At 55.7% G+C, this 20,366-nt stretch overlaps 1 protein-coding gene across 3 annotated transcripts in view; it reads left to right on the forward strand.

Annotated features, from left to right (window-relative positions):
* Flnc (filamin C) overlaps positions 1-20,366 on the forward strand; it is a 28,029-nt gene that overhangs the window by 2,027 nt on the left and 5,636 nt on the right. Inside the window, exons 2-37 of one of the 3 annotated variants that reach the window (XM_075953790.1) lie at positions 3,548-3,796; positions 5,250-5,347; positions 5,478-5,628; positions 5,715-5,833; positions 5,962-6,039; positions 6,213-6,375; positions 6,476-6,676; positions 7,906-8,043; positions 8,398-8,524; positions 8,676-8,812; positions 9,025-9,218; positions 9,315-9,428; positions 10,049-10,192; positions 10,421-10,544; positions 10,682-10,842; positions 11,106-11,196; positions 11,293-11,462; positions 11,615-11,732; positions 11,820-12,082; positions 12,419-13,016; positions 13,594-13,767; positions 13,869-14,031; positions 14,281-14,441; positions 15,051-15,218; positions 15,301-15,424; positions 15,875-16,031; positions 16,107-16,296; positions 16,495-16,518; positions 16,632-16,879; positions 17,287-17,385; positions 17,695-17,794; positions 18,101-18,241; positions 18,478-18,606; positions 18,693-18,866; positions 19,647-19,808; positions 19,887-20,090. In XM_075953790.1, coding sequence (XP_075809905.1) covers positions 3,548-3,796; positions 5,250-5,347; positions 5,478-5,628; positions 5,715-5,833; positions 5,962-6,039; positions 6,213-6,375; positions 6,476-6,676; positions 7,906-8,043; positions 8,398-8,524; positions 8,676-8,812; positions 9,025-9,218; positions 9,315-9,428; positions 10,049-10,192; positions 10,421-10,544; positions 10,682-10,842; positions 11,106-11,196; positions 11,293-11,462; positions 11,615-11,732; positions 11,820-12,082; positions 12,419-13,016; positions 13,594-13,767; positions 13,869-14,031; positions 14,281-14,441; positions 15,051-15,218; positions 15,301-15,424; positions 15,875-16,031; positions 16,107-16,296; positions 16,495-16,518; positions 16,632-16,879; positions 17,287-17,385; positions 17,695-17,794; positions 18,101-18,241; positions 18,478-18,606; positions 18,693-18,866; positions 19,647-19,808; positions 19,887-20,090 — 5,856 coding nt within the window. Of the gene's footprint in view, positions 1-3,547; positions 3,797-5,249; positions 5,348-5,477; positions 5,629-5,714; positions 5,834-5,961; positions 6,040-6,212; positions 6,376-6,475; positions 6,677-7,011; positions 7,075-7,905; positions 8,044-8,397; positions 8,525-8,675; positions 8,813-9,024; positions 9,219-9,314; positions 9,429-10,048; positions 10,193-10,420; positions 10,545-10,681; positions 10,843-11,105; positions 11,197-11,292; positions 11,463-11,614; positions 11,733-11,819; positions 12,083-12,418; positions 13,017-13,593; positions 13,768-13,868; positions 14,032-14,280; positions 14,442-15,050; positions 15,219-15,300; positions 15,425-15,874; positions 16,032-16,106; positions 16,297-16,494; positions 16,519-16,631; positions 16,880-17,286; positions 17,386-17,694; positions 17,795-18,100; positions 18,242-18,477; positions 18,607-18,692; positions 18,867-19,646; positions 19,809-19,886; positions 20,091-20,366 lie in introns of all 3 variants that reach the window. The other 2 variants (XM_075953788.1, XM_075953789.1) reach the window with 2 other exon arrangements.

The raw sequence follows: 20,366 nt of genomic DNA on the forward strand, positions 1-20,366 counted from the left end.
CTGCCCCCCCCCCCCCACACCCATCACATCGGGACTTGAGAGACTGTACTGATTGTCCCAGGTGGGGTCTCAGGGGAAAGTCTGCAGCCTCTGTAAGACATTATAGGAAATGGCTCAGCCTCCCTTCCCTGCTGGCTGCGGGGGCGGTGGGCCCCTCTCCAGGCCTCATCCTTCCCCTGCGCACCTCTCCCCTCCCCCTCACCACGGCGGTGCCTGGTTCCAGCCCCCTTGGCTCTGCAGCGGAGGGGCCAGCCCAGAGTAGAGGGGGAAGAAACGAGCGCTAGTTTGGGGGCGGGAGGGAAACTCCAGGGTTCCCGCTGAGAGGAAGGGGAATTGTGCCCTGTTTGGGCCAAGTGGCTCACTCTGTGCCGATGAGATAAGCTGTCAGCAATTCAGCGGCTGAGCTGGAGTTGGGGCTGAGGCTGGAGGGAAGGGGTACAAACACCAGACAGCGATCCCTAGGAGATGGAAAGGGAATACCGCAAGGGGGAGGGGCTCACCCTACTTTTTCTGGCTCCCCATTCTATCTAGACTGGGAAGGGGTCTCCCGCCAGATACTATCTCAAGACAGAATGAACATCCGGGCACCTGAGGGTGGAGTTCTCACTAGAAGGGAAGTTGGGGCCTGGAAAGATTGCTGACAGCTAAGTTCACCTGGAAGAAGAGTTCTAGGCCTGGCTGGGTTTGAAGAGCTAGTTGCCCCTCTTACCCCCGGCACGGGGTGCAACCCCCACCACCCTCTCAGTCCCTCTAAACAAAGAGGCCTATGAGGCAGCTCTGTCCCGCAGCTGTTCTCCAGTTGCTATTCCTTCTCTGAGAGCCAATAGCTGAGGGAGGGGCTGGAAGGGACAGCAGCTGTCCCAGCCCCTCCCTTGGCCAGCCCTGTCTCCTCCCCTCTATTCTAGGCAAGGGATGGGGGTCACAAGCTAGCTGTCTGGCCCCTCCCACCCCTTGGGGTTATCCCCCCCCCCCCCAGACAGGCAGCGACTTGGTGGTGGGATGCTCTGCAGGAAGGAACCTGGCTTGAACTGCTCCACCACCCTCTCCCCTGCCTGGCCTCCTGAGAGGGTGGAAGGAGAGGAAGGTCATAGCTCCCAGGGTGGAACTCTGGGCCTGCTACCCCGCCCCCTCCTGCCCCAAGCTGGGGACCACTTGCTGTCTGGCCCAGGGCCAGTTGCTAGGGAGAAACCGCTCTTTCCAGCAAACATGAATGACCCCCCTCCGGCTCCACCCCCTCGCAACACTGCGGCTTCTAGGTCTCCCTCTCAGGGGTCTGGCTCCAGTTTGCAAATAAGCCTTCTGGGTCTGGGAGCCTGACTTGGGCTTGGGCAGCTGTGAGAGCGGCTGGGGGTACCCGGGTGTCCCGTCTGTGTGAAAGTGTTGTGAGCCCGTGTTTGAGAGAGAGTGTTGGAGAGCACCGGGAGGCCATGTGTCATGGAATCTGAGAGCTGCCAAACCATTGTGCTGCAGCGAAGCCAGGGGAAAGGGGCGGGCTGCGGAGCTGCTGGGGAAGGAAGAATGAATCAGGGACTTAGGGGCCTGAGGGTGGTGGTGGGGCCAATAGATTCCTCTGCCCTGGGGGGCAGGTGGGAGAGGAAAGGAGGGTGACGGAGGCTCCCCAGGCCCTTGTCCCCTAGCAAGCTCCCCAAAATCTGAGGAAAGGAGAACAGGAAATGATGTGTAAGGGGAGCCTCCTGTCTCTCCCTCTTGTCTCTCTGGAACCTCAGTAAACAAAACTGAGTCTTCTGTCCCTGCTTGCATCCTACAAGCAGGGCTCAGGGAAGCTGATTTCAGACAAGATGAATTCCAAAATCTATAGCCTACCAGTTGGGGTCCAAAGTATTCCCTGAGAGTTGAGGCCACGAGTGTGATATTTCCCCTACCTCCTGTGAAATACCATTAACCCTCAGCGTTAGGCAATGTAACTTCCAAGGTTTGGCTGAGCATATATTGTATCCCTTCTCTCCCCCAGACCTGCCTGTTACAGAAACCCTTTCAGCTTCCAGACCAGAATAGAGGCAGGCTTGATCTGGTCCTGCTCAACTTTAACTTAAGCTTTCAAAATAGTCATCCACTTTTACTGAGACCCTGAAAGTTCGAGCTCCACTATAGAAACAAAATCCCGGGAGATGGCTAGGTTGGTAAAGTACTTGGGATGCAAGTCTGAGGACCTGAGTTCAGATCCCCAATGCCTGTGTAAAAAGCTGTACACCTGGAATCCCAACACGGGGAGGCGGAGAGAAAAGAATCCTCGGGCATGCCTGACCAGCCAGTCTGGCTAAACTGCTAAGCTTCAGGTTCCTACAGAGGTTCTATCTAAAAAATGAGATGGGGAATGATTGAAGAAGACACCTGACATCAATTTCTGTTATACACACACACACACACACACACTTGTGCGTATATATATGTGTGTGTGTACATATATACACATATACACACACATATACACACACTGTCATATATACACACTCACACAGATACAAACATACATTCACACACATATACATACACACTCACGTGTATACCACATATACACATACATAGTCTCACATATACACACTCACATGTATACCACATATACACACTCACACATATACAAACATATACTCACACACATATATACACGCACTCACATGTATACACACATATACACACTCACACATATACAAACATGCACTCACACACATATACATACACATATATACACACACTCACATGTATACACACACATATACACATACATATGCTCACATATACACACAAACAGAACATGATAAAATTCAAGTTCTATAGTGAAGGAAGCTAGAACATAAAGAAAAAGGAGAAAAATGTCCCAATCGATCCCATTTATATAAAACTGGGAAGCAGACAGAAGGTGGGGGCATGACAGGCAAGAGGGAAGATCACAGAAAGTTATGTATGGGAAAATTTGAGGAGTGATGGTTATATTTATTATTTTTATTTTATGCCAACGGTTTTGTGAGTATGGCTGATTGTCAGAGCTTATCAGATTATATTCTCTAATATGTGCAGCCTGGGTGTCAATCATCAGTTAAAACACGGGGCCTAGGGATGTGGCTTAGCTGGTGGAGTGCTCCCCTGACATCCATGAGACCCTGAGCTGATTCTAGTGCTGTGTAACCGGATGTGGTACTTGTGCCTATGATGTCGGGTCTCAGAAGTAGAGGAGCAGGATTCAAGGCTATCCAGGCCAGGCTACATCAGATCCTGACTCGGGGCAAAGCCAGTTAGGGCACTTGCTTAGATAGGAGGGAGACTGGCCCAGTGCTGGGGATGGTCTTGGGGTAGAGGAAGGGGTGCCAAAGAGGGGAGCAGCCCGTTTCTGAAGATGAGACCAGAAAGAACTTGGCATCTGGTGAGGTTCTCAGGAGTGAATGAAGGAGAAGGTAGGCAGAGAAGATAGGTCCTGGAGGGAGGAGGACTCTAACCCTGTCGCTCAAAGAGCTGCTCGGGGCACTGTCGGAGATGGAGGGTACCACCACGGGATGCCTCTCTGAGCTGGCTTGTCCTCTTCGCTCTGCAGACAGCAAGGCCATCGTGGATGGGAACCTGAAGCTGATCCTGGGCCTGATCTGGACACTGATCCTTCACTACTCCATCTCCATGCCCATGTGGGAAGATGAAGATGATGAGGATGCCCGCAAGCAAACACCCAAACAGCGGCTGCTTGGCTGGATTCAGAACAAGGTGCCCCAGCTGCCCATCACCAACTTTAATCGAGACTGGCAGGATGGCAAGGCTCTGGGTGCCCTGGTGGACAACTGTGCCCCTGGTGAGTAAGCAAACGCACACCGTGCAACGGTTAGTCCAGGAGCAGAGTGGGAGACGACCTGGAGAGGCTGAGGCTCGCTATTTGTCCTGACGTCCCCAAGGGATCGGGACCACCCGTGCTAGATTCGATAGGAGCAAGAAAAGGATTCTAACCAATCATTTTATAGGCAAGCCTAGAAGTCCAGAGAGGACTAGTGATTTATCCAAAAACACACTCCAGAAGTGACCTCAGAGCCAGGGCCTGTTTTGTCCCATGAACACCATTCCGTTACTCCAGCAGGAAGAAAGGAAATAGGTGGGACTTACAGCAAGAAATCCCAAGCTGGATACAGAAAAGACTCTTTGTATGCCTCTTGAGATGGCTTTGAGAGAAGGGTGAGGCCCAGGATGGTGTCATTGTATTGTCCAATGGCAGGTGACCCCGGCTTGCCCTTCTGGGCCGGCCTGGTGAGGTCCGAGTAGATCAGACCCTTAGAGAGCTGAGCGGTACAAACCAGAGCCCCACCTAACAACCAGCTCCTTCCTGTCATCTACCGTGGGGCAGTTGGCCTGAGGAGCTTCAGCCCCTCTGGGGGAATCCTCCCCCGCCCTGGGGTCAGCTGGGGAGCAGGGGTGGGAGGCGGGGGCAAGCAGCCTGGGAAGCATTCCCAGCTGCTGAGCCATTGCCCAAAGCTGGTGTGGCTGCCAGCAGTGAGCTCAGCTGTCCCAGCCAGTCACAGATTCCAGCTTGAGTGGCCCCTTCCTCGCTGGTGTTATCAAACTATCTATCTCTGTCTTGAACCAACGCACCCCCATAACCAGCCAGACCATCTATCTATCTCTGTCTCGAACCAAGCTGCTCCCTGGCCCCCACAACCAACCCTTCACAGGGTGGTCTGGGATTCCCTCAGCATTCTACCCGATGGAAGGCTGGGCTCTTGATGGCCATACAAAGTAATCTCTCTTCCAGCAGCTGCTTCAATGCCTCAGTTTCCCCAACAGGCAGTTGAAAAGAGAGAGATAACTATCTTATCTCTAAGATAGCTTTATTCTTAGTGTGGGACAGCTTAGAGAGATGGGACTTTTAAGCCCCTGTGAAAAGCTACATCATGGGACTATGGGGGACGGGGCTCTCACCTCCTGTCCATCCTTAGGCGCTGGCAAGGATGAAGTGGAAGGGTCCTTGGTTGGGGTTTGGTACCCAGGGTCTCTGCTAGGTTGGGTTAAACAGGAGGCTGGCTGGCAGGGCTGGTGCCAGGCTGCGTCATCGGGGGAGAGAAAGGATGCATTGTTGGTGCTAGCAAGGACTGGTGATGGCTTGCAACATCAGAGGATAACGGGAACCTGGCTGGGGAAGGGCCTAGAGCTGGCGGGAAAGGATGTGAAGCCATGGACTCTGGGATTGTCGGCCAAACGAATGCTCTGTGCTAGCTCCGTGGTTTACTCTGTTAAATGTTCTTCCACCATCTCTCTAGGTCTCTGCCCGGACTGGGAAGCCTGGGACCCCAATCAGCCTGTGCAGAATGCCAGAGAGGCCATGCAGCAAGCAGATGACTGGCTTGGAGTGCCCCAGGTACACTGGCAGATGGGCGTAGTGGAGGATAGAATGGAGGGGTGATGGAGAGGAAAGGACCATAAGGATACCTGGCCAGGAAGCAGGTGGGACCGGGAGAGCCCTGTGCCATCAACATTTCTTATGGCAGGTGATTGCCCCTGAAGAAATCGTGGACCCCAACGTGGATGAGCATTCTGTCATGACCTACTTGTCCCAGTTTCCTAAGGCCAAGCTCAAACCTGGTGCCCCCGTTCGCTCTAAGCAGCTGAACCCCAAGAAAGCCATCGCCTACGGGCCGGGTATGTGTTGAGTCCTAAGAGCCGTCCCACAGCATCTGGGCAGGTGTAGGATCTTTGAGTGACCTGGGTTCTGCTTCTGGCCGCAGGCATCGAGCCTCAGGGCAACACTGTGCTGCAGCCAGCCCACTTCACCGTGCAGACAGTAGATGCTGGTATGGGAGAGGTGCTGGTCTACATCGAAGACCCCGAGGGGCACACCGAGGAGGTAGAGTGAAGTGCTGGGAATGAGGGGATTGGAACCAGGGGCTACTGGACTCCCTAGAGGAGTCCAGGGCCTGTGGCATCAGTAAGAGTGACACTCACGTGATTTCCGATCTTTTTCCTTCCCAATAGGCCAAAGTGGTTCCCAACAATGACAAGGACCGCACGTACGCCGTCTCCTATGTGCCCAAGGTTGCTGGGCTACACAAGGTATCTCCCTGACGGTCCTCCTGCCCTCCTGGATGTCCACGCTGTTGCTTTCACTGCTGTCCCGCTTGGCCCACACCCCACCGCCACTGTCAGTTTCTCGCCCTCATTTTGCCTCTCCACTCCCTCAGAACTGTGTCCCCTAAGCTAACCTTGCCCCCCCCCCCCCGCCTCAGGTGACAGTGCTCTTTGCTGGCCAGAACATCGAACGTAGCCCCTTTGAGGTGAACGTGGGCATGGCTCTTGGAGATGCCAACAAGGTATCAGCCCGCGGCCCCGGCCTGGAACCTGTGGGTAACGTGGCCAACAAGCCCACCTATTTCGACATCTACACTGCAGGTAAGTGTTAACCACGGCAGGTTGCGTGGCAGCCTCCTGATGAGGGAGGCTGATCAGAAGTGTGTGTGCAGAGTGGGTACCGACGGCCTGTCCTTCGCAGGGGCTGGCAGTGGCGACGTGGCCGTGGTGATCGTGGACCCACAAGGGCGGCGGGATACGGTAGAGGTGACCCTGGAGGACAAGGGCGACAACACGTTCCGCTGCACGTACAGGCCTGTGATGGAGGGACCGCACACGGTGCACGTGGCCTTTGCTGGCGCCCCCATCACCCGAAGTCCTTTCCCTGTCCACGTGGCAGAAGGTGAGTGTGCTTCACCTCACTGAAGTCCCCCAAACTTCAGTTCTGAGAAACGCAGCACTTCCTCCACAGGGGTGGAGGTGGGGGGGGTGACAGCTAGAGGCTTGAGGCAGACGGGAGCAGCTAGATGGGACTCAGAGGGAGCTGTCTTTCTCATCCCTCCACCCCAAGAAGGCTGGTTTGGTTAAGGGAAGGGTCGGAGATTGCATGAAAAGAGAATATGGGCAACACCGGAGGGTTGGGGAGACGAGGGCGGGGCCGCCTTGGCAGAGCACACATCACATGAAAGGCCCTCAGTTGATGAACCCGCCCCCAACCGGCTCTCTCCCTGTACTCAGCGCCCTTGCTGCCGCCCACCCCCTCTGTGCCCATCATCCACCAGGCCAAGAGAGTGACGCCACGTTAGTACTCGCCAGTGGAGGTGTGGCCAGGCGTGGACATAGCCGACTGGCCTCACCTGTGCTTGTGGCATGCCCACACGGTGTGGATTGCTCCCATTCTGTGGCATTCTGAGACAGTCCCATGCCAGTGCCTGTGTTCTCCGGCAGGTCTATTTTTCTTTTCCTGTTTGCCTGGTCGTTTCCATCGTAAGACTTGCGATCTGCCCCACTGTCTCTCAGCGTGCCCTGCCTGGCCCCAGCTGCTGAGCCACTGCCTGTGTTCTGTGGCGGGGTCTGGGTTCTGTGCCTCTAGCAGTGTTCTCGTCTCCGGCGGGTCGAGAGTATGTGTCGCTGTCAGTTTTGCGGTGGCCCGTGAGCTCCAAGCCATTTCCTGTATTGTAGCAGGCTGCTTTCCATGCGTTGCCCATGAGCGGTGGAAAGGCGCAATGCTACATGGAAAACTAATTGTTCCATGGGGGTGCTGGATGTTTTGTGGCATGCCACCGTTTGTGAGGCCGCTATGGTGGTGCTGAGAAGGCCTGGGCTATAGGTAGAAGGCCTTAGGTGTGGGTAGAATCTTCCTTCTCTCTGAGCCCACTCAGTGCAGACTCTGCCATGTCTTTGTCTCAAGCGGTTCTGGGAAAAGGCCCTGACCTGGGCCTGCACCAGATCCCTGCCCAGCACCTAGCCTTGCTCCCAGCAGTCCCGGTTCTGTGGTGGACACAGAAAGCATGGGGCAGGGTTGCATGAGGCCGTGCCTAGTTCCTGGGAGGAGTCATGAGATCGTGTCGAGAAGCTTGACCTTTGTCTGGGGCCCTTCACACTCAATCCTTCTGTTTCTTCCTCCCGCAGCCTGCAATCCCAATGCCTGCCGTGCCTCTGGGCGAGGCCTGCAGCCCAAAGGCGTGCGTGTGAAAGAGGTGGCTGACTTCAAGGTGTTCACCAAGGGTGCTGGCAGCGGGGAACTCAAGGTTACAGTCAAGGGGCCAAGTGAGTGCCAGGGCCCAGGGCTGGGGGACTGACTGGACAGTAGTTCTGACAGTCAGTGACAGCCAGGACACCCAACCCCATCCTGAGACTCCAGAGACATAGTGACCAGAGGCACTGTGGACTCTCCTCTCTGCCTGTTTCCCAGTCTGCAAATGGGAGCTAGTTTTCTCTACCATGTGTGCTAACCTGGGCTGCTGTGCTCAGGGCTGATACACGGTTCCAATATTAGTTTCAGCTCTGCCAACTGTTGGCATCTCCCTTAGATAGGCCTAGGTCCCAAGGACTCCTTGGAGGAACCGAAAACCTCGGACTCCCAGACTTTTGACCCGTACTCCCTGGCCCCTATTTCCTCAGAGGGTACAGAGGAGCCCGTGAAAGTGCGGGAGGCAGGGGATGGCGTGTTCGAGTGCGAGTACTACCCTGTGGTACCTGGGAAGTATGTGGTGACCATCACGTGGGGTGGCTATGCCATTCCCCGCAGGTAAGCATAACACCCCATCCCTGTCGGGTCTTCCCGTGTGTGGCATTGGCCGCAAGGAAAGGAGGCCACTCCCTGCAGATCTGAAGAGGGGAAGAGGGTGGCTCTGATTGGGTGCTTCCTAGCATTGATGCCAAGTCCTTCTTCTTCCTAGTCCTTTTGAGGTCCAGGTGAGCCCAGAGGCCGGAACCCAGAAAGTGCGGGCGTGGGGTCCTGGTTTGGAGACTGGCCAGGTGGGCAAGTCAGCTGACTTTGTGGTGGAAGCCATTGGCACAGAAGTGGGGACGCTGGGTAAGTGGCTGGGTGGCAGAAGAGGTGGGATATAAAGGATTGGTGCTGAGGAGTGGGGGGCAGAGGGTGAAAATGTTGAAGGACATCAGGGAAAGTATAGACAGGGGACATAAAGATAACCGGGGTGGGGGCAGAAGGAAACATGGGGGACCTGCCTTAGGGGCCTATCTGCTGCTGTTTAATGCTCTCCAACCCTCCCCACCTCTCCGCAGGCTTCTCCATCGAGGGGCCCTCACAAGCCAAGATAGAGTGTGACGACAAGGGTGATGGCTCCTGTGACGTGCGGTACTGGCCCACCGAGCCCGGGGAGTACGCTGTGCACGTCATCTGTGATGACGAGGACATCCGTGATTCACCCTTCATTGCCCATATCCAACCAGCCCCACCAGACTGCTTCCCGGACAAGGTGGGGTCCCGGCTCCCACACTCCGTCTGGACTGGGCTCCGGTGCACTGGTCCTCCCCCTGTCCCCAACCCCACCCTCCACTCTTGCCCCACACAGGTGAAAGCCTTTGGACCCGGCCTGGAGCCCACTGGCTGCATCGTGGACAAGCCGGCTGAGTTCACCATTGATGCCCGCGCCGCTGGCAAGGGAGATCTGAAGCTCTATGCCCAGGTGGGACATTCGCTGACCCCACAGTGCCCCACTGCCCCATACAGGGGCCTCCAGAAGGGAGGCTGTAACATCACAGAAAGGCGGGATTGAGTCTCACGTAGCCATAGTTCTATGGAAAAATAAAACCGTATTTTCTTACTGACGAAAATTCTAATAGCATATTATCCCAAATTCACTTTTGAATCGATAATTTGCAGTTGAAAGATGATTTCACCAAATATGACATTGGCTTTAAGTCAGTTTCACAAACTAGTGTCCACTGACCCCTGAAGGTCTTGAGGCTCCAAGGAGACAGCTGCTCTTTAAAAGGCTTGTTAATCAATTTTAGGAACATTGACTTAGCCCGGCCTCTCCCTGACTAACGTATAAGCTAAACATAAGCTGGGAAGCAGGCCACGCAGGTGGCCTTGTGCCAAGTCTTTTGGCTCCCAGGGTAGGTAACTGGCCACCAAAGTATGTGGTAGTAGACTCAGGACCTGGTATCAGTGGCTGGGTCTTGGAGTGGGTGTGTAGATACTGAATGGGAACGGTGCAGAGAGTGCCTGATCCAGCAGAGGGCGCTCCGAGAGACCGTGTGGCCGCTTCTGCCCTCGTGAACATTGCTTGCCTGGTGCCCACAGGATGCAGACGGCTGCCCCATCGACATCAAGGTGATCCCCAATGGTGATGGCACCTTCCGCTGCTCCTACGTGCCTACCAAGCCTGTTAAGCATACCATTATCGTCTCCTGGGGCGGCGTCAACGTGCCCAAGAGCCCCTTCAGGGTATGTCTACCAGCTCTGCCCCTTGCATGCTGCCAGGAGTCCCAGAGGAGTGTGGGCCCCGTGTAGCAGATATTGCTGTCACGAACCCTGTGCGCATTTTCCTGCCTCAAGGCCCTAACTCAAGGCTAAGACTGGTCCGGCTGAGGCTGGGGAGGGGAGCTGCCGGGAAAACTTAGCATGAATATCAAGAAAAAAGGAGAACCCTGAGCATCAAACCCCTGTCTGCAGGTGAACGTGGGAGAGGGCAGCCATCCTGAGCGGGTAAAGGTATATGGCCCAGGAGTGGAGAAGACAGGCCTTAAGGCCAATGAACCCACCTATTTCACAGTGGACTGCAGTGAAGCGGGACAAGGTACACAACTCCCTTGGGGATGTGTTCTGGGTGGGAAGGGCTGGGATCCGCTGGAACCAGTCACCTGGTGCAATTCCAGGAGACTCCAATGTGAGGCGCCCTTGAGTCTCACAGCGCCTGCCCTTCCTCCCTCTCAGGCGATGTGAGCATTGGCATCAAGTGTGCACCTGGGGTGGTGGGGCCTGTGGAAGCTGACATCGACTTTGACATCATCAAGAATGACAATGACACCTTCACAGTCAAGTATACACCCCCGGGCGCTGGCCACTACACCATCATGGTGCTGTTTGCCAACCAGGTACGGCAGCCCTCAGCCGCTGGAGGCTGGAGGCTTGCATGGTAAAGGCAGCTGGAAATGAGCTGTTCCAGGGGCAGAAGGCGCAGTTACCCAGAGGCTGTGGAGTCCTTTGTGTGTGTGCGTGTGCACTGTGCCCCAGACAGCACGGGAGGGAGGTGCCTTTAAAGGTTGTCTTTGCTCTCAGTGGATCCCTGAGCATCCTGGGCAGCAGCTAGCTCAATCCTGTCCCCTCGGAAACCTGACCCAGACTTTTCCACATCCAGGAGATCCCTGCCAGTCCCTTCCACATCAAGGTGGACCCATCCCACGACGCCAGCAAGGTCAAGGCTGAGGGCCCCGGGCTGAGCCGCACAGGTAGATGCCTGGGCCAGGACGGGGCTGGTGTGAGTCGGGGTTGTGGTTAATTGGTTTTCAGGCCCTCATTACCATCTTTGGGGTGGGGGCTTCTAGGTGTGGAAGTTGGAAAGCCGACTCACTTCACGGTGCTGACCAAGGGAGCCGGCAAGGCCAAGCTGGATGTGCACTTTGCTGGGGCAGCCAAGGGCGAGGCCGTGCGGGACTTTGAAATCATTGACAACCATGATTACTCATACACTGTCAAGTACACTGCTGTGCAGCAGGTATGTCTCGTCCCCTCATGCTGTCCCCTGTGCTGCTGATGGGGTCTGAATGTGCGCTCCTCAACATCAGACCCCTTCAGTGAGCTGTGGAGTTCAAGGAGCTGTTACCAGGTTATAGCTAAGCCACTCCATCTTTCTCTTGTACCCAACAGGGCAACATGGCAGTAACAGTGACGTACGGTGGGGACCCTGTCCCCAAAAGTCCCTTTGTGGTAAATGTAGCACCCCCATTGGATCTTAGCAAGGTCAAAGTTCAAGGCCTTAATAGCAGTAAGTGAAGAGCCACCCTGGGATTGATTGCAGGGTATTGGGTGAGTGTCTGGAGTCTCTGCTCACGGTGTCCCTTGCCCCATGCAGAGGTGGCTGTGGGACAGGAACAGGCCTTCTCAGTGAACACAAGAGGGGCTGGTGGTCAGGGTCAACTAGATGTGCGGATGACCTCACCCTCCCGACGACCTATCCCCTGCAAACTGGAGCCTGGGGGTGGAGCAGAAGCCCAGGCCGTGCGCTACATGCCCCCTGAAGAGGGACCTTACAAAGTGGACATCACCTACGATGGTCACCCAGTACCTGGCAGCCCCTTTACTGTGGAAGGTGTCCTGCCTCCTGACCCCTCCAAGGTAAATACACAGGGGCTGGTGGGATCCAGGAGTTGGGGGTCTGTAGAAAATATGGGTGAGTTAGTTATCGGCAGAGATCAGCAGGACATGCATGCCTGGAGCAGGCGCACCCAGGGCCAGGACCATCCTTTGCGTAGGACCGGTCTCAGAGCCTGGCCTTGGTATCAGACCCTGATCCACTGTTGCGTCGTCTCTGCCTCAGCGTCCCCTCCTGGAGTCGTGAAGACTCTGTGGTAGCTGCTACCGCCCGAGGTCACAGCTAGGTCACAACTGCAGAGTCTGGGAGCGTGGCAGAAGCCGAGTTCAGGGGACTGACATGTATGCTTATCTTCCTAGGTCTGCGCTTATGGCCCTGGTCTCAAGGGCGGGCTTGTGGGCACTCCTGCCCCCTTCTCCATTGACACCAAAGGGGCTGGCACTGGAGGCCTGGGGCTGACTGTTGAGGGCCCCTGCGAAGCCAAGATCGAGTGCCAGGACAATGGCGACGGATCCTGTGCTGTCAGCTACCTGCCCACAGAGCCAGGCGAGTACACCATCAACATCCTGTTTGCTGAAGCCCACATCCCTGGCTCACCCTTCAAGGCCACCATCCAGCCTGTGTTCGACCCAAGCAAGGTGAGGGCCAGTGGGCCAGGCCTGGAGCGTGGCAAGGCCGGCGAGGCAGCCACCTTCACTGTGGACTGCTCGGAAGCGGGCGAGGCCGAGCTGACCATTGAGATCCTGTCCGATGCTGGCGTCAAAGCCGAGGTGCTGATCCACAACAACGCGGATGGCACCTACCACATCACCTACAGCCCTGCCTTCCCGGGCACCTACACCATCACCATCAAGTATGGCGGCCACCCCATACCCAAGTTCCCCACCCGTGTCCACGTGCAGCCTGCAGTTGATACCAGTGGCATCAAGGTCTCCGGGCCTGGTGTGGAGCCACATGGTAAGAGAGGAGCCGCCCACAGTGCCAAGTTGTGGGACTAGGTCAGGAAGGAGGGAGGAGAGCTGGGGGATGAACAAATGGAGGTTTCGGGGGCTCAGCACCCCAGAAAATGAACGAGGGGGCTCGACAGGGCATGAAGATTATTTGTCTCTGCTCTTGTGACAAAATGGCATCTGCCCCTGGGCGCTTTTCTGGTAAGATCTTTGAACTCGTCCATTGAAGGCATCTCAGACCCAATAAAGCCGAGACTACATAAAGCGGCACAGTGGGAAAGCTGTGTTGTGGTGGGCACCAAGAATCAGGGGGTAGTTACGGGAGTGGGCTGCTTGCAAGAGAGCCGGACTCAACTGGAATAAGCTGAGCAGAGGCAAGACGGACACAGTCCTCAGCCTGGCGCGGCACCAGCAAGGGCAAAGGATGGCGCTAAACTGTGAAGGGGGCAGAGGCAGAGGTGTGAGGAGAGGCCTGAGCCTCACGGGGTGCAGAGAGGAGGCTAGGCTCTACCCGGAAGAAGAGCTGTGGAGTGCGGGATGAGGAAGGGGCAGCATGAAGGCTGAGTCTGCCTCCCCGGATCTAGGTGTCCTGCGGGAGGTGACCACTGAATTTACTGTGGATGCGAGGTCTCTAACAGCCACGGGTGGCAACCACGTGACGGCTCGTGTACTCAACCCCTCGGGGGCTAAGACAGATACCTATGTGACAGACAACGGGGATGGCACCTACCGAGTGCAGTACACCGCCTATGAAGAAGGTGAGGCGTTTGTAGGAGTGGGGCTGGATCATGGCGTGCTGGGGATGGGGGCAAGGAGGAGGGTTCTGCGGCCCCCGACTGACGCTCTGGCCGGCTTCCAGGGGTGCATTTGGTGGAGGTGCTGTATGACGAAGTAGCCGTGCCCAAGAGCCCCTTCCGAGTGGGTGTGACCGAGGGCTGTGACCCCACCCGAGTGCGGGCCTTTGGGCCAGGCCTGGAGGGTGGCTTGGTCAACAAGGCCAACCGCTTCACTGTGGAAACCAGGTATCTTTCTCTGCCTCGCCCTGACCCAAAGTCATGTCCATCTTGACCCCTGCCCATTTGTCCCGTCACCCACTTTATCCTGTTTCAGGGGTGACCAGGGATCGTTCTCCCTGCGTTCCCACAGCTCATGCCGTCCCTTTCTCCAGCACTGGGCCCCAGCAGCCTGCCCCCTTCGTTCCTCCCTGACCCCCAGACCCTTCCATACCTTTCCTTGGCTCTAGCACAGCTGACGGAAGTGTTCTTTTATAGGGGTGCTGGCACAGGGGGCCTTGGCCTAGCCATTGAGGGCCCCTCAGAAGCTAAGATGTCCTGCAAGGACAACAAGGACGGCAGCTGCACAGTGGAGTACATCCCCTTCACCCCAGGAGACTATGATGTCAACATCACCTTTGGGGGACAGCCCATCCCAGGTGGGCAAAGAGAGGCTGGGGTCACAAGGGAAACTGGACGGACAGGGGGATGTGGAGATTTGCAGAGGGCAGAAGTGGATGTGATAGCCCTCCAGTTCGTTCCCAGAGGCCCTCGCTTGCAGCCCCAGACCCTGCTCTTTGGTCCGCTCCCTAGATTTGGTGTCCTATACGGACGCTTGGGTGTGTCGAGTCGTCTTCCGTTATTAGAGGAACTGGGTCTGCTGAAACCAGACACTGTTTTCTCCCGATTGAATTTTGCATAACCTCTTCATATTTCAGCCACAGCGTCAGAAACAGAAGTTGTTTTTTTTTAAATATTCCATTTTTCACATTTTAATGATTTAGGAGGGTTTTCTTCCTGGGCTGAGCCCAAGTAAGTGAGGTTTTTCCCAGCCAGCCTCAGTCTGCAGTTAAATTTGCCTACTCTTGGTTTTTTGTTTGTTTGTTTATTTCTTAGCAAGTTCTAAACTGCTTTCCCGTGTTGGTTTGTTGTCCCTGTGGGCCTCCCAGTAGCAGGTCACCTCCATCTTGGATTCTCAGCACAGGGAGACAGACTTTCCTGGGCAGTGGGTAGAGGCTAACACCACCTTCTCCTCCTCCTCCTCCCAGGAAGCCCATTCCGAGTTCCTGTGAAGGATGTGGTGGACCCTGGGAAGGTGAAGTGCTCAGGACCCGGCCTAGGGACTGGCGTCAGGGCTCGAGTGCCTCAGACCTTCACAGTGGACTGCAGTCAAGCTGGCCGGGCTCCACTGCAGGTGGCCGTGCTGGGCCCCACAGGTACGGAACGTCTGGGGTAAGAGACAGAAGGGGAGTGAGGTTCCAGGAGGCCCTCTTGACCCCACCTCTCACCTTTGTCCAGGTGTGGCTGAGCCTGTAGAGGTGCGGGACAATGGCGACGGCACCCACACTGTCCACTACACGCCGGCCACTGATGGGCCCTATACGGTAGCTGTGAAGTATGCTGACCAAGAGGTGCCACGCAGGTGAGGACCAGCCTTGGGCAATCTACACTGAGCTCTAGAGAGCTTTTCCTGGGGCCATACCTTCAGGGCTAGGACTTGGACAGAGTTCCCATTATTTGTCTGAACCTCCTTCCTGGGACTACCCCATCCTGCTCCACTCCAGGGTTCTCTGCCCTGAAGATAATATCACCCCAGGAACTTTGATACCAAATCAACATCTAGGAAAAAAGCCACAGGAAGCCTAGGTACTCGCCTCTTTAGATAAATAACAGCATCCTCCTTTGGGGAAAAAAACTGCTCAGACTATGCTAAAAGGGTCCTCAGAGACCTCCTCCAAGACTCATGTCCCTTAGGCCCAGGAACCAGCCCTTCCACACCACCCTTGCAGAGTTGTTCCTCTTCCCATAGTTGGGAAGACTCCCAATCCTAAGCTCCAACTCCCTACCAACTGTCTATTCCTTGTTTTTCAAGCCCTTTCAAGATCAAAGTGCTTCCAGCCCATGATGCTAGCAAGGTGCGGGCCAGCGGCCCTGGCCTCAATGCCTCCGGCATCCCTGCCAGTCTACCCGTGGAGTTCACCATTGATGCTCGGGATGCTGGCGAGGGGCTGCTCACTGTCCAGATCCTGGTGAGTCTAGACACAGCCCCCTTCCCATCCGGTCTCTGTGGACATAGGCAGACTTGACCTCTCTTTCTCCCCTAGGACCCCGAGGGCAAACCCAAGAAGGCCAACATCCGAGACAATGGGGATGGCACATACACGGTGTCCTACCTGCCAGACATGAGCGGCCGATACACCATCACCATCAAGTATGGCGGGGATGAGATCCCTTACTCGCCCTTCCGCATTCATGCCCTGCCTACAGGGGATGCCAGCAAGTGCCTTGTTACAGGTGAGCACCAGCTCTGCATCCCTTCTCACCAACCAGCCCCCCTAAAGTGCATTTAGGCCCCCAGCCCAGTCCCTGGTGGATGCTGGAAAAGAGCCCGTCTCCTTTGTCCCAGACCTGCCACACACACACACACACACACACACACACACACTAGCTCATCTTGAACCTGTATTGCCTAACGTTCTTATCTATTTCCAGTGTCCATTGGAGGCCATGGACTGGGTGAGTAACCTCTTTCTTTCTTTGCTAGGGGCTGGAGACTCTGGGAGCAACTGGAGAAGAGAGAGTTAGGCACGACCTCCACAGCCCCTAAACTGGTTTTCTTATTGTGGCAGGTGCCTGCCTGGGTCCCCGAATCCAGATCGGAGAGGAGACTGTGATCACAGTCGATGCCAAGGCAGCAGGCAAGGGGAAGGTGACCTGCACAGTATCCACGCCAGATGGGGCAGAGCTCGACGTGGATGTAGTTGAGAACCACGACGGCACCTTCGATATCTACTACACAGCACCCGAGCCGGGCAAATACGTCATCACCATCCGCTTTGGGGGCGAACACATCCCCAACAGCCCCTTCCATGTGCTGGTAAGTTCATGGCCACGGTGGGCAGGAGGGCGGGGTGGGGAGTGTAGAGTACGCCTCCTGGTCGCTGCAAGGGATCCTAGAAGTTGTCCTTGAGGAAACGAAAAACTTGTCCCCGTGCCGATGAGTGGATCCTGGAGCCAGAGTGTTCTAGAATCGAGCCTTTGCAGTCTTCCAAAGTGCAAGGAGGTAGCCCAGCTCCTCCCTTGGCTTCAGGGATGTCCTTCCTCTCTGGGGGGGATCACTGTGTTCTTCTCTGTCCCTGGCTCCTCTGTCTCCACAGAGGTGGCCCTGGAGGACAAGGGTGGGACACCTGAGGTACTCACCCAGAACTTCAGTCCTGCGCCACTCTGAGGCAGTCCTGGGCTCTAGGTCCCACCACACTGTGTGCCCTGTGCATTGCTTCTCAGGCCTGTGACCCCCTGCCTCACGTGGAGGAGCCCGAGGAAGTGCTGCAGCTGCACCAGCCCTATGCCCCTCTTCGGCCTGGCACCTGCCCCACACACTGGGTACTAGAGCTTCCCGTGACAGGCCTCGCCATCCTTCTCTTCCCCACTTTCTTCACTTCTTCCTCCTATTCTTCTGCAGGCTTGGGCCGTGGTTGGGCCTCTTGGGGAACAGGCAGGCATTAGGATGGGCAGAGGGAGCCCAGAGCTGGGTACGGCACCCCTCCTTTTGCAGCTGACACACTTCTCCTGCCACTCGGGTTTCATTATTAACCTTCTTGTTCTTTCCTCGTTCTCTCTGGCTTCAGTCACACGGCAGGGCCACACCCCCAAGCCCTCCCTGCCAATGCTCTTTCTTCTCACCTGCTACAGGCCACAGAGGAGCCCGTGGTGCCTGTGGAGCCATTGGAGTCCATGCTGAGGCCATTCAACCTGGTCATCCCCTTCACCGTGCAGAAAGGGGAGCTCACAGGTAATGGGCCCTGCACACATGAGGCTCTGATGAGAACTGAGTGTGCTCATTAACCTTTTATCTGAGCTCAGGTGTAGCCATGAGCACTGGGGCCCAGACAGAGAAAACAAATGAGTCTGGGTCCCACAGGTTGGGCGGAGCTAGAACTCAGGTTCAAGCCCCCTGTCTTCCTGTTCAGCATCATCCTTCTGTTCCCAGTGTTTGGCCTCTGGTCAAAGCAGAGCCACACAAGAGCAGGCCCTGGGGCAGGCGGGGCTTCTGGTGGGAGAAGCCAGGGACCCTCATGTAAGTGTGTCTGCCCTGCAGGGGAGGTGCGGATGCCCTCTGGTAAGACAGCACGTCCCAACATCACCGACAACAAAGATGGTACCATCACAGTGAGATATGCGCCGACGGAGAAAGGCCTGCACCAGATGGGGATCAAATATGATGGCAACCACATCCCTGGTGAGTTGTGGGCAGGGTGAGGCTGTGGCACGAGACACTGACGCCATATTGGTCCTGCCTTCCTCCTTTAAAGACGTATTTAAGCACCTGCCATGCACAGGCACCAAGGAGGTCCTGGTGGGTGATGGCAGGAACATGGGGCTCAGCACCCAAGGCTGTTGAAGACCCTGGGGGCCAGCATGGGTATGGGAAACCCCTGCCCTTGTTCTGATCCATCCTTATCTGTCACTTACCAGGGAGCCCTCTGCAGTTCTACGTGGATGCCATCAACAGCCGCCATGTCAGTGCCTACGGTCCAGGTCTGAGCCATGGCATGGTCAACAAGCCTGCCACCTTTACAATTGTCACCAAGGATGCTGGGGAAGGTGAGGAAAGCTGCCAAGAGAGGCGAGGGGACTTAGCGGGTGCAGGCACAAGGGCACCTCTGATCTCAGCCCGCTTTCTCCTACAGGGGGGCTGTCCCTGGCTGTGGAGGGCCCATCCAAGGCAGAGATCACCTGCAAGGACAACAAGGACGGCACATGCACCGTGTCCTACCTGCCCACAGCACCTGGAGACTACAGCATCATTGTGCGCTTTGACGACAAGCACATACCGGGGAGCCCCTTCACAGCCAAGATCACAGGTGAGGCGCACATCCGGGCACGCACAACCTGCCACACACGCACATCGGTGACTCAGGATGTTTGGGCAGGGACTGCTGGCGAGGAGGAGAGCATCTTGAGATAAATGTAAAGATGCTGCTCTCCACAACAGATGAAAAACATCCCCCTCCCATACTTTAAAAGACGTGGTCATCGATGTCAGTTCAAGGCCAGCCTGGTTTACACACAGTGAGCTCCAGGGCCGCCGAGGCTACACAGAAAGACCCTGACTCAAATAAATAAATAAATAAATAAATAAATAAATAAATAAATAAATAAAGCAAGCAAGCAAGCAAGCAAGCAAGCAAGCCAGGCAGTGGTTGTGCATGCCTTTAATCCTAGCACTTGGGAGGCAGAGGCAGGAGGATCTCTGTGAGTTAGAGAGTTCCAGCATAGTCAGGACTGTTACACAGAGAAACCCTGTCTTGAAAAAAGAAATCATTTCACTTTCAAATTACTCTTGAAAACGTAGGGCATTGGCACGCCTGTGGTACCCTGAGAAAGCCCAGAGACAGCTTAACACTGTGACAGAGACATACAGAGTCTAGTCGTCTAGTCCAGCGTTTTGTTCAGTCACACCATGTGACTCAGGATTAAATACATAAAGGTTCAAGCAGGGACTTAGCCCTTCTTGGACTGAGACCGGCACAGAGAAAAGGGATGCTGGGTCCTTCTGAGGTTGTTTGTTAAGGCAAATGCAGACCGGGGATGCTAGAGTCTGTCTGGAGCCCACAGCCTGACCCATCCCAACTCCCTCACAGGTGACGACTCAATGAGGACATCACAGCTGAATGTGGGCACCTCCACGGATGTGTCCCTGAAGATCACTGAGAGTGACCTCAGCCAGCTGACGGCCAGCATCCGTGCCCCTTCAGGCAACGAGGAGCCGTGCCTGCTAAAACGCTTGCCCAACAGACACATTGGTGAGCACAGCGATTCGTGGGGGGTGCTTGAGTGGGGGAGGCCTTAGGGATGTTCTGCTTAATGTCTCCCCTCCACAGGGATCTCCTTTACCCCCAAGGAGGTGGGCGAACATGTGGTGAGCGTACGCAAGAGTGGCAAGCACGTCACCAACAGCCCCTTTAAGATTTTGGTGGGGCCTTCAGAGATCGGAGATGCCAGCAAAGTTCGAGTCTGGGGCAAGGGCCTTTCCGAGGGGCAGACCTTCCAGGTGGCAGAGTTCATCGTGGATACTCGCAATGCAGGTACTTCTCACCCCGGTCCCCTCCTTGTTCTAGCCGGCATCCCACTGGTTCTTGTCCCTCTTTTCTGTCCAAGACCTCCCCCCTCTGGCCACAGCCTCTTCCCCTGGTCTTCTGGGGCCTGTTGGGATTCAGCCTAGAGCTCACTGGGGGGAAAGTTCCACAGCCAGTTCTGTCACAGTTAAGAGAAAGCTCAGCTGTTGTGAGCTTGTTGGTCCCCACTCCCTGGAATCTAACAGGACTGCAGTACAGAATTTTCTAGAAGGCCTCTACAGTGGA

The sequence above is a fragment of the Microtus pennsylvanicus genome, chromosome 19 (genome assembly GCF_037038515.1).
Source record: "Microtus pennsylvanicus isolate mMicPen1 chromosome 19, mMicPen1.hap1, whole genome shotgun sequence".
Lineage (NCBI taxonomy): Eukaryota > Metazoa > Chordata > Mammalia > Rodentia > Cricetidae > Microtus > Microtus pennsylvanicus.